General features: G+C 39.0%; 1 protein-coding gene, 1 long non-coding RNA gene and 1 pseudogene across 2 annotated transcripts; all 3 read left to right on the top strand.

Moving 5' to 3' along the window:
* The first annotated feature begins 1,409 nt into the window (after nt 1-1,409).
* Nucleotides 1,410-2,828, top strand: LOC116041299. The gene is made up of 2 exons (XR_004102898.2): nt 1,410-1,563; nt 2,298-2,828. It is a non-coding gene; the product is annotated as an uncharacterized LOC116041299 (long non-coding RNA).
* A 2,428-nt stretch (nt 2,829-5,256) lies between these two features.
* On the top strand, nt 5,257-8,029 carry LOC116041330 (4-galactosyl-N-acetylglucosaminide 3-alpha-L-fucosyltransferase 9-like). Its single transcript, XM_031287223.2, has 2 exons — nt 5,257-5,415; nt 6,782-8,029. Exon 2 carries the CDS (start codon nt 6,782-6,784, stop codon nt 7,862-7,864), a length of 1,083 nt encoding a protein of 360 aa, XP_031143083.1. The 5' UTR covers nt 5,257-5,415; the 3' UTR covers nt 7,865-8,029.
* Nucleotides 8,030-11,037: 3,008 nt separating this feature from the next.
* LOC116041335 lies at nt 11,038-13,834 on the top strand (annotated as a pseudogene).
* The last annotated feature ends 1,599 nt before the right edge of the window (nt 13,835-15,433 follow it).

Below are 15,433 nucleotides of genomic sequence, written 5' to 3'. Positions count from 1 at the left end.
AAGTAACGTCACCCAACAATCGCTTAGAGCACCTTTAATCCAAAACTTGCCTCTTTTTTTTTTTTTGCGTGTAATGTTAGCTTGCTTGCTTGCTTGGAGGTTTGACAGGCGGGTGCAATCTCGTGAAACTGTCGCGTTCGTGCTCGTCACACGCACACACCCACCGCAAGAGTTGAATTGTGTTTTTCAATCAATTGTCATTTGATGTATTTTATTTGGTGGACTCGGAGAGTTTCGGATGATAGTAATGCCTATTATCTTAATTTGTATTTTCTACTGTTACCCCCTCATTTGGTCATGTCTTGTCTGAGCTGTACTCTTTGTTTGTTTGTTGTTCCATATGAAGAATCCAATAGATATATATATAAAGCTACAAGGTACAGTATATGTCAAATTTCACCCAGGTGCACATCAGAGTGATGCTATTTTTTTGTGTTTGCCTGCCGGTTTTTGACAGACCACAAATGTTTTGGACTGAACATTTCACTCAAGCACTGACTGAACCAAACTAACCAGTGGACATTGGAAGCTAAAGCAGAGCCGAGGCCAGCAGCATATGTATGATGTGTATAGCCTACCTTTGAACAAACTATGAATATCGTTGAGATATTTCATGTCTCACATAATGATCATCAGATAATAAGTAACATTAAAACAAATAAATTAAAAAGTAACACGTTTTTTTCACGTCTTTTATGATTGATTGATCTGTTTATCATTTCATTATTTGGCCTATGAAACAAGACAAGATGACAAGTCAAAGTGTGTGCGACAGTCAAAAAGATTGATATTACTGGAATATTGTTTGCTACATTTTAACCAATGAATTCATTTTGCAATTCATTACAAATAACAATGTGAATATGATATACGATGCACTGATACGGATTCAACAAGCCAACAAACCTCAACTGGTTACCATTAACATGCTGACGTAATAATAATCCAGTATTATAATATATAACACTCACTGGAGCTCTTTTCCGGCATACTGCTGAGTAGTTTTACTTTTTGATACTTTTTTTTGTTGCTAATAATGGGCTACTTTTGACTAAGGCTGTTGTATTTCTACTTTAACTTATCTATGTAAAGGACTGTAGTACTTCTTCCACCACTGTTAATAGTCAACTGGTTGCACTTTGCATGGAGAAGTAGCACATGGCCTAATTACTTAACTTGTTTTAAGTTTCTGATAGGCTTATCTGGTAGATGCAGAAAGCTGCCATGTCTTTGTATTGTCTTGCCTCTGTTAAGCATGTCACACTATAGCTATATAAGATAACTGTACTGAGTGTAAGATGCGAAAATGAACGGCTGAATGTCAAGTGTAAAATGGAAATGCAATTATCCCCTATCTGTCCAGGCTCACGGTAGGCGGGGCTCTGTTGCCATGACAATGACGTCAATGTTGGTGTCGAGTAACCAAAGGTCAAAGTAAAGACAAGTGAATGAAAACGGAAGGAAACTTAACAGGCTGCACGAAATGGGACAGAACATCACCAAATCCACTCATACGTCAACCAAATCATTGCAGTGGGTGTCGAATAATCGTTTTATTCGCCGGTAAGGAAACGTCAGACAGCAGAAGGTTAGGGTCACAGACAAGCTAACAGGAGCTAGCTAGCTATGTCAACGAGCTAGCTAGCCTAGGTCGTTGGCTAACATTGGAGCTAGTGCTAACAGCGACTACATTACATTGTTTGCTTTGGAAGGCTGCCTGACCAGACAAAGTTACTTTAAGCGGTTCGCTAGCGATACAAATGCACTTACGGTAATTGGAGCGTGTTACTTAAGGCTACATTGCTATTTAAGTTAGCTTTTTCAGTGTTGCAGTGAAGTCAGGATAGGACACAGTAACGTAAGCTGGCCTTGCAACAGTGAATGTTCCCCAGCTGTGTAACTTTACTGACATCACGGTAACGTTAATGTTATACTGCAACACCTTGTCTAATGACTATGTACCTAACAGTAGTGTTATAGCTAAGGTCGTTTAACCCATGCTCCAAGTCAATATGTCATAGCAAGCAAGCTTGTTAATATTTGCAAAACAGTGCAATAAGTCCAAATTAAAAAAAAAAAAGTTTTTTAATTGATTCATAATTCATAGAAAAACATAGCAGTTGCTCATAAATCATTAGACTTAATAGATGCTTGGCGGTGAGCGTGCAGTTGAATAGCTTTGTGCGTTGTCATTGAAAGTCGTCCTCAGCATCAGTATGATTGCACAGTTAGGCTTGCACAGTATCATGGAAATGAGGTCAAGCTAACTTCTTTTCCTCTGCAATTTTTCTCTTAAGGAAAAAAAACAAGACTGCAGACAATATGACACTGGGATCTGGATTCACTACGGACATCATCTACAGTGGGAGTCGGTGTGTTACCTTGGTCAGATGGCCATTTTCTTTCCATGCTGTTTCCTGCCCTTACTGAGTTACACCCACGGGTAGAAGCCCGCACAGTTTTTAGCATGCTTGATAGGAATATCTTAAGATGAGGGAGGGCCTTCAACCTTTGAGCCCTGTTCCTGCTGACTGGATTTGCCATTACTTCAACATTGTGACTATGTCTCTGGCTGGCCACATTATCATCTGTGACTGATGTTACAAATGCACAAGGTAGTTTGGGGCTGTAAACATCCCCGACTGGAAGCTGTCTATCTTGCAGAGCTTTCAGTCTGATGTTTGCTGCTGCCGACTGCCTCCAGCGCCACAGAAATGGAAGAGTTAGGTATATGTGCCGTGTCCATTTTATCTGACCTGCTACTTTAAAATGCAGACGTAATTGTGTGGTAGAGTTGTATTAGAGCTGGGCGATATGAAAAAGAAAAACAAAATCAAATATCACAATATTTTTGACCAAATACATCGATGTCGATATTGTAGGGCTGACTATTGGTGCTTTCACAAGATATTAACACAATGAGAGTTTTGATTACTAATCACCAATTATGTGGATACAATGACTAAGTGGGTAAAGACAAATTATAAAGCTAGTAAGTCTGGTAAATTCAGAAAATTACATCACTTACTGTAATCCAGCCTATATATCATGATATCCAAAATTTAAGAGGATATCTAGCCTCATATTTCGATGTCTATATAATATCGATATATTGCCCAGCCCTAAGTTGTATTACTAATAATAGTGGTTAGTAATTAGGCCCTGTAGGTCCCATTTGAACCATAACTTTGCGTTTTGGTGGCTTATATCCTCAGTTGTTCAGACTCCGTACATGTAAACATCCTACACTCAGCTGTGATCAAGTGCAGCAGAGGCTGAGAGAAGGTTGTTTACTTGGACTGGCTGGAAGTGACTCTTTGACATGAAGCGAGCTGAACGGAAGGAAGGGCATCCACATTAAGATGAGCTGCAGTTCAGCTCCCATCAGACTTCCTGTTCCCGCTTTCGCGCTGACCTCTTAAACAGACTTCTATAAATAGAGGCCCTGCTAGGGCCTAAAAGAGCAGTCTCATTTCTGGATTTGTACATTAATCAGCAGGAGTAGGTAGGTTAGTGAGAAAAAGAGGAGTTTATTTGCTACCATCATTTGTGTGGGTTACTCCGGTGCAACACCTAGGCCTGATGTATGTTGTATGTGATGTAGATGTGGTGTGCTGCTGGATCAAAGACACAATACCTAAAGCCTTGTAACCTCCAATACCTTACTTGTTAATGGGGTGTTGATTTCATGGACAGATGTGTGATGTATTGTTTTTAAGTGGTGTGCAGTTTTAAGACATTTTGTGTTAGCCGATTTAACATTTCATGTTTTGCACGCATGTAATTAACTTGAAAAATGTTGGAATTAATAAAAGTGACATGGAAAGTCAAAATAAATCCTATTTTCTGTCTTTCAGACTTTTAAAGTACAATTGACCAACTAACAATTAAATGTGAATTCATGAAATGTTTCCCATAAAGTATTGTTTGTAGCAATACCTCACTGTGGTATGATACAGCAGATTGGATCAAATAATTACATATGTTTGGCAATGGTAAAATTAAGATTTTTGTGAATACAAATCAAAAATCTGTACCTGTGCCTATGTTAAGAGAGAAAAAAAAGTAGTGAAAAGCTTTTTGGACTCAAATCAACATAGTTACTATATTTATACAATATAAATCATGTATATACATTATTTGTTACTTTTTGAATCAACATTAACAGTGGTAAAGATTGAAGATTTGATTTTCAACATGCACAGTCTAACTGCAGCACATACTATTTATTCACCACTAGATGTCAGACTTGTGCTTGTATTTGATCTGCAGTGTACTTCACAAAGTACAGTACTTGAGTAAATGTACTTAGTTACATTCCACCACTGACTACAATGTCGTATTACTGGTTTTCTTACTTCTGACTGGAAGCGTTTTTGTTTGTAGGTATAGGCTGAGGCACAGGGAGTTTTTGTAGGCTAACTGAAATAAAACCATGCCAATCTCTAGGTATGGTGAAGGGTATGTGATGATGTGGGGCTATTTTAATTCTAAAGGCCAAGGGAACTTTATCAGGATGCATAGTATCCTGGATCCATGAAATAACTGGCCTTTAAAAATAAAAAAATCTGCCTGCCTCTATGGGAATTTAACATAGGGGTGTCTATACTTATGCCCCCTGTATTTTAAGGAAGAACATTTATTTATTTACGATACATTATTCATTCACAAAGAAAACTGTGCTCTCAGAGGCTGGATTTTTCCTATTTTTTTCAATTAAGGCATTAAGATCAATTTCCAAAAGATGATTTTTTATTCCTCTTTTTAGTCAACTTTAGCAGGTGTTCCAATACTCATGAGCAGCACTGTACCTACCTATGAATAATACATATTTTGACTTGAAACCCTGAAATTCCCACTGTCGAGTACAAATGGAACGCACCATTAGCCTGGGAACCAGACAACTCTGCCGAGCTCATGTCTTATTTCCTATGGCAGATAGTGATGTGCTGGTGATGCCAGGCTACTACTGTAGCTATTTGCACTTGGTCTGAGGCTGTGAGATAGAGGTGTGACCTATTAAAAAAAAATCCCTGAAATAAACACAAGTAAAACCTATTTATTTATTTTGATCATTTATATTGACTGATTTATATAGGCTTAGTTACTTTTCATGATTAAGGCCTGTATTGAATACGACATTCCAAAACGGCATTCCATACAGATCGAGGGCCGGGTGTGTTTCAAAGCTCTGTGTTTTTGTGCCTGACCAAGGGGGTGGGCAGGATGGAAAGAGTGGCTGAGCCCGCCCACCACCACACCTAGCTACTGCAGGTGTCGGCCTTGCTGGTTTCTCCTGTTGGGTGCAGGGATTATCCTTTCTCAGGATTCGTGTGTTTAAGTGTCAAAAGTCTGCCACAGCTGGTCTACGGATCTACCAGAAAGAGACCTCCTGCCCCTATACTCCGCGGAAAGGTGAGGAAACAATTCTTTATTCAGTGGTAATAATCTTAATTGAATAGGAATATATGTTGGATGTCTCTCTGTTCAGACCAGGAACTGTATAGTACTGTCTTACTGTGTACTTCTATAGGTCTACATTTACCCAGTGGTGGAAGAAGTATTCAGATCCTTAACTTAAGTAAGAGTAGGCCTACTAACCACATTGTAAAAAATACTCCGTGACAAGTAGAAGTCCTGCATTGAAAATGATACTTAAGTAAAAGTATGTAAGTATCATCAGGAAAATGTACTTAAAGTATTAAAAGTAAAAGTACTCAATGCAGAAAAATCCTCCCATTTTAGAAACTGGAAACGATCCAAACAGTTCTGTCAACCAACTAAGTGATTAATGGTCTAATCATTTCAGCTGGACTTGTAGGCTGTTATATTGTTGGCTAGTTTAATTTATAATAAAACATCTTATTTTTTAAACTTTTTTTTAGTGTGCAAAAATGTTAACTTGAAAAGTAACTAGTAACTACAGCTTTCAGATGAATGTAGTGAAGTAAAAGAGTACAATATTTCTCTCTGAGATGTAGCGGAGTAGAAGTAGAAAGTGGCATGAAAAGAAAAGACTCAAGTAAAGTACAAGTACCTCAACATTTGTACTTAAGGACAGTACTGGAGTAAATGTACTTAGTTACATTCCACCAATGCATTCACCTGACAGAGAGATGTTACTGGTTATGTTTTCTAATTCCGATTTTACTCACAAAATATAACAATTAAAACATGATGCATTATTATTCATGAAACTATCCAGCATTAAGTTAGAGTTGAAAGCTCCTCCTTCAACAGAGCTTAAGTAAATGTAAGTACATTGTGCTGATATAATGCCTCTCTTTTTACTTGAAGTAAACAATTGAATGCAGGACTACTGTGCAGTAGGCACTTTTCCTCTTCCTCTCTTTGTGTTGGAGAAATCCTGTTTTATCTGTAATTGTGGCATGGCCGACGGGTCTTAAAAACTACAACACGCAGACGCCTCACCGTCGTTGCTATGGAGAAGAAGCCAGTCAGAGGCGTGAATCAAAGTAGGGCTGGGTGATATGTCGATATTGTATTGATATCGTGATATGAGACTAGCTATCCGTCTTAGATTTTGGATGTCGTAATATCCTAAGTTTTGTAGGTGGTAAAATAATTTTTCTCAACACTTTAATCTATAGCTCCCCTCCCAGCGTTGACAACGTGACAGGATTTTAAGCGGTGGGATGCTTCAACTTTTTATCAAAGAAACGGAGATTTTCCAATGCAGTTGTAAATCTAACTCTTATTTGCTGCAGCTCCTGATATAGTTTTCAAAGCGATCACATCAGTTTCTCTTTCTGTTCCACAGATGATAGCGCCTGCTTCCAAGAAAACCGCGTGCCTGGCAACTACAGCCGCTCTCGGCCTTGTCTGCTCCATTGTTGCATTCCTCCTGTATTTTGAGCCTCCGTCTCCTGTTTGCCCATCTACATTAGCCAATGTGAACAATTATGAAGACGTGGTTCCAAATGAAAAACCCATAGTCCTGCTGTGGTTCTGGCCTCTCGGTGTGAAGTTTGATTTAAAAGGTTGCTTAACCTACTTCAACATTGATAGCTGTGTTCTGACGGATAACAGAACCCTGTACAGCCAAGCAAAGGGAGTCATTTTCTTCCATAGAAACATAGCCGGTGATCTGCAAAACATGCCGCAGGAGCCACGTCCAGCTTTTCAGAAGTGGATTTGGTACCATGTGGAATCCCCAACGAACACGGCTAAGACACCAGGTCTGGAAAACCTGTTCAACTTAACACTGAGCTACAGAAGAGATGCTGACATTACGGCGAGGAACGAGCTTACAATCAGGAAGACAGACATGAAAGAGGACTTTGTTCTGCCCAAGAAAGACAAACTAGTGTGCTGGATTGTCAGTAACAAAAACCCATCCACGGGAACAGCTACGAGAGAAAGATATTACAAGGAACTGTCCAAACACATTAAGGTCGATCTCTTTGGGACAGCCTATACAGGGCACCGTTTGAGTTATGAGGAGTATTACTCAACCATTGCCAGCTGTAAGTTTTACCTCTCATTTGAGAACTCGCTCCACAGAGACTACATCACGGAGAAGGTCAACGGGCCCCTTGTGGCGGGGACGGTGCCTGTAGTTTTGGGTCCGCCGAGAGAAAACTACGAGGAGTTCCTTCCCGCCGACGCCTTCATTCACATAAATGATTTCCCCGACGCAAAGTCGCTAGCTAAGTTTCTGCTGGGCATGACGGACGCGGCGTACATGCGTTACTTTGAGTGGAGGAAGTTCTACGAGGCCACCCCTCACCTCCTGTCAATCTACAACGAATTCATTCAGCCCATCTGCCTCGCCTGCGACCACATGTCAAGAGACGTGTATTACAATGTAGATCATGACCTGTATAAGTGGTACTCGACATGAGAAACGTCAACTAGAAGGCCCCCCTTTCGATAGTGGCTCACGCATGCACAGATTTAAACACAAGCTACTTGAATATTCTGCCATCATTTGGCACATGTCAAACACTGTATTCTGTTGAAAGTGGTTGTGATAAACTAGCTGAAATAAGCCGGGAAATGGTTTGTACATTTTGTGAGTTTATTTTCTCTCTTTCGCCAGCAGATGGTTAGCATAGCTTAGCATAAAGACTGGAAACAGGAAAAAAACAGCTGGCCTGGCTATAAATAGTAGCCCAAGCAGTCAAGCAAGTAACCCTGTTTTTACACTTCTGTTTAACCCCCTGAGTTCTAAGGGCATTTTCACATACCTTCTTAAATTGACCTTTTTAAGGTATTTGCATATAACTGATCCCCATGTGTTTCATATCAAAATGTTCAGAACAAACTCAGCTTTTTGTACAGTGACAGCCACATTTGTTCTAGAGCAATGTGTTAAGAGATAATTTGGCGCTAAAGCTGTGTTGCAACGCATTGTGTAATAAAACCTCAAAATGTAATAAAATTACACTTTATTATGTAATAACAGCCACATTATGTAATAAAAACCCTGAACGCAATATGTAATACATTTCTCTGCATTTTGTAATAAATTATTACATTATGCGCTGGTTCTTACAAAATGCGGCTGTAAGCCTAAACTGGGTTGAAATAATGAAAGTAAAACAAATTTGCATCCATGTTGCTGACCAGCAGTTTGTTATAAGACTTAAAAAGAGTAAAGAATTTGATATAATGTACTGTTCCATATTGGTCTTTTTTCTGTTCAACCATTGTCTGTTTGCAAAGCCCTGATTGCTTAATGGCAGATGTTTGTGTGTGTGTGTGTTATTTTTTTTATAAAATATTAATAAAGACATTAGGTAATGCACCAAATGATTACATTTTCTTAAAAAAAAGTGCATCCTCATGTAGGTGCACCCGCTGCATGTAGCCTAAGTTTGATTGTGTGGGTTACTCCAGTGCAACACCTAGGCCTGATGTATGTTGTATGTCAGTGATTTTCAACCACTGTGCCGCGGCACACTAGTGTGCCGTGAGAGATCGTCCGGTGTGCCGTGGGACATTATCCGATTTTACTTAATTGGTCCAACAATTTTTTTTTATTGAGTTACTGCAAATAATTTGCCATTGGTGCGCATCTGTGCCTGCAATGTGATGACTGGCAGAGAAATTAAATACTATTCTGTGTTAGTAGGTGGCAGTATAGCACAATAATGACCTTGTTGATTTAAGACAATAGAATTACTGCCACAAGGTGGCAGTGACAGGATGTAAGCAGTAGGGCCGAGATCATCGACGTAAGCCTGCAACAGCGATTGATACATTTTTAAAAAGGAAAAATGCAGATTCTGATCTTATTAGGCTACAATGTGTCATTTTGTAACATTTTTGGTTGGTGGTGTGCCGCAGGATGTTTTTAATGTAAAAATGTGCCGTGGCTCAAAAAAGGTTGAAAAACATTGTTGTATGTGATGTAGATGTGGTGTGCTGCTGGATCAAAGACACAATACCTAAAGCCTTGTAACCTCCAATACCTTACTTGTTAATGGGGTGTTGATTTCATGGACAGATGTGTGATGTATTGTTTTTAAGTGGTGTGCAGTTTTAAGACATTTTGTGTTAGCCGATTTAACATTTCATGTTTTGCACGCATGTAATTAACTTGAAAAATGTTGGAATTAATAAAAGTGACATGGAAAGTCAAAATAAATCCTATTTTCTGTCTTTCAGACTTTTAAAGTACAATTGACCAACTAACAATTAAATGTGAATTCATGAAATGTTTCCTATAAAAAAAAATGTTTTATAGCAATACCTCACTGTGGTATGATACAGCAGATTGGATCAAATAATTACATATGTTTGGCAATGGTAAAATTAAGATTTTTGCGAATACAAATCAAAAATCTGTACCTGTGCCTATGTTAAGAGAGAAAAAAAAAGTAGTGAAAAGCTTTTTGGACTCAAACAAATCAACATATAGTTACTATATTTATACAATATAAATCATGTATATATATTATTTATTACATTCATTATTTGTTACTTTTTGAATCAACATTAACAGTGGTAAAGATTGAAGATTTGATTTTCAACATGCACAGTCTAACTGCAGCACATACTATTTATTCACTACTAGATGTCAGACTTGTGCTTGTATTTGATCTGCAGTGTACTTCACAAAGTACAGTACTTGAGTAAATGTACTTAGTTACATTCCACCACTGACTACAATGTCGTATTACTGGTTTTCTTACTTCTGACTGGAAGCGTTTTTGTTTGTAGGTATAGGCTGAGGCACAGGGAGTTTTTGTAGGCTAACTGAAATAAAACCATGCCAATCTCTAGGTATGGTGAAGGGTATGTGATGATGTGGGGCTATTTTAATTCTAAAGGCCAAGGGAACTTTATCAGGATGCATAGTATCCTGGATCCATGAAATAACTGGCCTTTAAAAATAAAAAAATCTGCCTGCCTCTATGGGAATTTAACATAGGGGTGTCTATACTTATGCCCCCTGTATTTTAAGGAAGAACATTTATTTATTTACGATACATTATTCATTCACAAAGAAAACTGTGCTCTCAGAGGCTGGATTTTTCCTATTTTTTTCAATTAAGGCATTAAGATCAATTTCCAAAAGATGATTTTTTATTCCTCTTTTTAGTCAACTTTAGCAGGTGTTCCAATACTCATGAGCAGCACTGTACCTACCTATGAATAATACATATTTTGACTTGAAACCCTGAAATTCCCACTGTCGAGTACAAATGGAACGCACCATTAGCCTGGGAACCAGACAACTCTGCCGAGCTCATGTCTTATTTCCTATGGCAGATAGTGATGTGCTGGTGATGCCAGGCTACTACTGTAGCTATTTGCACTTGGTCTGAGGCTGTGAGATAGAGGTGTGACCTATTAAAAAAAAAATCCCTGAAATAAACACAAGTAAAACCTATTTATTTATTTTGATCATTTATATTGACTGATTTATATAGGCTTAGTTACTTTTCATGATTAAGGCCTGTATTGAATACGACATTCCAAAACGGCATTCCATACAGATCGAGGGCCGGGTGTGTTTCAAAGCTCTGTGTTTTTGTGCCTGACCAAGGGGGTGGGCAGGATGGAAAGAGTGGCTGAGCCCGCCCACCACTACACCTAGCTACTGCAGGTGTCGGCCTTGCTGGTTTCTCCTGTTGGGTGCAGGGATTATCCTTTCTCAGGATTCGTGTGTTTAAGTGTCAAAAGTCTGCCACAGCTGGTCTACGGATCTACCAGAAAGAGACCTCCTGCCCCTATACTCCGCGGAAAGGTGAGGAAACAATTCTTTATTCAGTGGTAATAATCTTAATTGAATAGGAATATATGTTGGATGTCTCTCTGTTCAGACCAGGAACTGTATAGTACTGTCTTACTGTGTACTTCTATAGGTCTACATTTACCCAGTGGTGGAAGAAGTATTCAGATCCTTAACTTAAGTAAGAGTAGGCCTACTAACCACATTGTAAAAAATACTCCGTGACAAGTAGAAGTCCTGCATTGAAAATGATACTTAAGTAAAAGTATGTAAGTATCATCAGGAAAATGTACTTAAAGTATTAAAAGTAAAAGTACTCAATGCAGAAAAATCCTCCCATTTTAGAAACTGGAAACGATCCAAACAGTTCTGTCAACCAACTAAGTGATTAATGGTCTAATCATTTCAGCTGGACTTGTAGGCTGTTATATTGTTGGCTAGTTTAATTTATAATAAAACATCTTATTTTTTAAACTTTTTTTTAGTGTGCAAAAATGTTAACTTGAAAAGTAACTAGTAACTACAGCTTTCAGATGAATGTAGTGAAGTAAAAGAGTACAATATTTCTCTCTGAGATGTAGCGGAGTAGAAGTAGAAAGTGGCATGAAAAGAAAAGACTCAAGTAAAGTACAAGTACCTCAACATTTGTACTTAAGGACAGTACTGGAGTAAATGTACTTAGTTACATTCCACCAATGCATTCACCTGACAGAGAGATGTTACTGGTTATGTTTTCTAATTCCGATTTTACTCACAAAATATAACAATTAAAACATGATGCATTATTATTCATGAAACTATCCAGCATTAAGTTAGAGTTGAAAGCTCCTCCTTCAACAGAGCTTAAGTAAATGTAAGTACATTGTGCTGATATAATGCCTCTCTTTTTACTTGAAGTAAACAATTGAATGCAGGACTACTGTGCAGTAGGCACTTTTCCTCTTCCTCTCTTTGTGTTGGAGAAATCCTGTTTTATCTGTAATTGTGGCATGGCCGACGGGTCTTAAAAACTACAACACGCAGACGCCTCACCGTCGTTGCTATGGAGAAGAAGCCAGTCAGAGGCGTGAATCAAAGTAGGGCTGGGTGATATGTCGATATTGTATTGATATCGTGATATGAGACTAGCTATCCGTCTTAGATTTTGGATGTCATAATATCCTAAGTTTTGTAGGTGGTAAAATAATTTTTCTCAACACTTTAATCTATAGCTCCCCTCCCAGCGTTGACAACGTGACAGGATTTTAAGCGGTGGGATGCTTCAACTTTTTATCAAAGAAACGGAGATTTTCCAATGCAGTTGTAAATCTAACTCTTATTTGCTGCAGCTCCTGATATAGTTTTCAAAGCGATCACATCAGTTTCTCTTTCTGTTCCACAGATGATAGCGCCTGCTTCCAAGAAAACCGCGTGCCTGGCAACTACAGCCGCTCTCGGCCTTGTCTGCTCCATTGTTGCATTCCTCCTGTATTTTGAGCCTCCGTCTCCTGTTTGCCCATCTACATTAGCCAATGTGAACAATTATGAAGACGTGGTTCCAAATGAAAAACCCATAGTCCTGCTGTGGTTCTGGCCTCTCGGTGTGAAGTTTGATTTAAAAGGTTGCTTAACCTACTTCAACATTGATAGCTGTGTTCTGACGGATAACAGAACCCTGTACAGCCAAGCAAAGGGAGTCATTTTCTTCCATAAAAACATAGCCGGTGATCTGCAAAACATGCCGCAGGAGCCACGTCCAGCTGTTCAGAAGTGGATTTGGTACCATGTGGAATCCCCAACGAACACGGCTAAGACACCAGGTCTGGAAAACCTGTTCAACTTAACACTGAGCTACAGAAGAGATGCTGACATTACGGCGAGGAACGAGCTTACAATCAGGAAGACAGACATGAAAGAGGACTTTGTTCTGCCCAAGAAAGACAAACTAGTGTGCTGGATTGTCAGTAACAAAAACCCATCCACGGGAACAGCTACGAGAGAAAGAGATATTACAAGGAACTGTCCAAACACATTAAGGTCGATCTCTTTGGGACAGCCTATACAGGGCACCGTTTGAGTTATGAGGAGTATTACTCAACCATTGCCAGCTGTAAGTTTTACCTCTCATTTGAGAACTCGCTCCACAGAGACTACATCACGGAGAAGGTCAACGGGCCCCTTGTGGCGGGGACGGTGCCTGTAGTTTTGGGTCCGCCGAGAGAAAACTACGAGGAGTTCCTTCCCGCCGACGCCTTCATTCACATAAATGATTTCCCCGACGCAAAGTCGCTAGCTAAGTTTCTGCTGGGCATGACGGACGCGGCGTACATGCGTTACTTTGAGTGGAGGAAGTTCTACGAGGCCACCCCTCACCTCCTGTCAATCTACAACGAATTCATTCAGCCCATCTGCCTCGCCTGCGACCACATGTCAAGAGACGTGTATTACAATGTAGATCATGACCTGTATAAGTGGTACTCGACATGAGAAACGTCAACTAGAAGGCCCCCCTTTCGATAGTGGCTCACGCATGCACAGATTTAAACACAAGCTACTTGAATATTCTGCCATCATTTGGCACATGTCAAACACTGTATTCTGTTGAAAGTGGTTGTGATAAACTAGCTGAAATAAGCCGGGAAATGGTTTGTACATTTTGTGAGTTTATTTTCTCTCTTTCGCCAGCAGATGGTTAGCATAGCTTAGCATAAAGACTGGAAACAGGAAAAAAACAGCTGGCCTGGCTATAAATAGTAGCCCAAGCAGTCAAGCAAGTAACCCTGTTTTTACACTTCTGTTTAACCCCCTGAGTTCTAAGGGCATTTTCACATACCTTCTTAAATTGACCTTTTTAAGGTATTTGCATATAACTGATCCCCATGTGTTTCATATCAAAATGTTCAGAACAAACTCAGCTTTTTGTACAGTGACAGCCACATTTGTTCTAGAGCAATGTGTTAAGAGATAATTTGGCGCTAAAGCTGTGTTGCAACGCATTGTGTAATAAAACCTCAAAATGTAATAAAATTACACTTTATTATGTAATAACAGCCACATTATGTAATAAAAACCCTGAACGCAATATGTAATACATTTCTCTGCATTTTGTAATAAATTATTACATTATGCGCTGGTTCTTACAAAATGCGGCTGTAAGCCAAAACTGGGTTGAAATAATGAAAGTAAAACAAATTTGCATCCATGTTGCTGACCAGCAGTTTGTTATAAGACTTAAAAAGAGTAAAGAATTTGATATAATGTACTGTTCCATATTGGTCTTTTTTCTGTTCAACCATTGTCTGTTTGCAAAGCCCTGATTGCTTAATGGCAGATGTTTGTGTGTGTGTGTGTTATTTTTTTATAAAATATTAATAAAGACATTAGGTAATGCACCATATGATTACATTTTCTTAAAAAAAAAGTGCATCCTCATGTAGGTGCACCCGCTGCATGTAGCCTAAGTTTGATTGTGTGGGTTACTCCAGTGCAACACCTAGGCCTGATGTATGTTGTATGTCAGTGATTTTCAACCACTGTGCCGCGGCACACTAGTGTGCCGTGAGAGATCGTCCGGTGTGCCGTGGGAAATTATCCGATTTTACTTAATTGGTCCAACAATTTTTTTTTATTGAGTTACTGCAAATAATTTGCCATTGGTGCGCATCTGTGCCTGCAATGTGATGACTGGCAGAGAAATTAAATACTATTCTGTGTTAGTAGGTGGCAGTATAGCACAATAATGACCTTGTTGATTTAAGACAATAGAATTACTGCCACAAGGTGGCAGTGACAGGATGTAAGCAGTAGGGCCGAGATCATCGACGTAAGCCTGCAACAGCGATTGATACATTTTTAAAAAGGAAAAATGCAGATTCTGATCTTATTAGGCTACAATGTGTCATTTTGTAACATTTTTGGTTGGTGGTGTGCCGCAGGATGTTTTTAATGTAAAAATGTGCCGTGGCTCAAAAAAGGTTGAAAAACATTGTTGTATGTGATGTAGATGTGGTGTGCTGCTGGATCAAAGACACAATACCTAAAGCCTTGTAACCTCCAATACCTTACTTGTTAATGGGGTGTTGATTTCATGGACAGATGTGTGATGTATTGTTTTTAAGTGGTGTGCAGTTTTAAGACATTTTGTGTTAGCCGATTTAACATTTCATGTTTTGCACGCATGTAATTAACTTGAAAAATGTTGGAATTAATAAAAGTGACATGGAAAGTCAAAATAAATCCTATTTTCTGTCT

This window comes from Sander lucioperca, chromosome 16 (genome assembly GCF_008315115.2).
Source record: "Sander lucioperca isolate FBNREF2018 chromosome 16, SLUC_FBN_1.2, whole genome shotgun sequence".
NCBI lineage: Eukaryota > Metazoa > Chordata > Actinopteri > Perciformes > Percidae > Sander > Sander lucioperca.
Note: the sequence above shows the minus strand (reverse complement) of the source record. Positions and strands in the feature narration are given on the sequence as shown.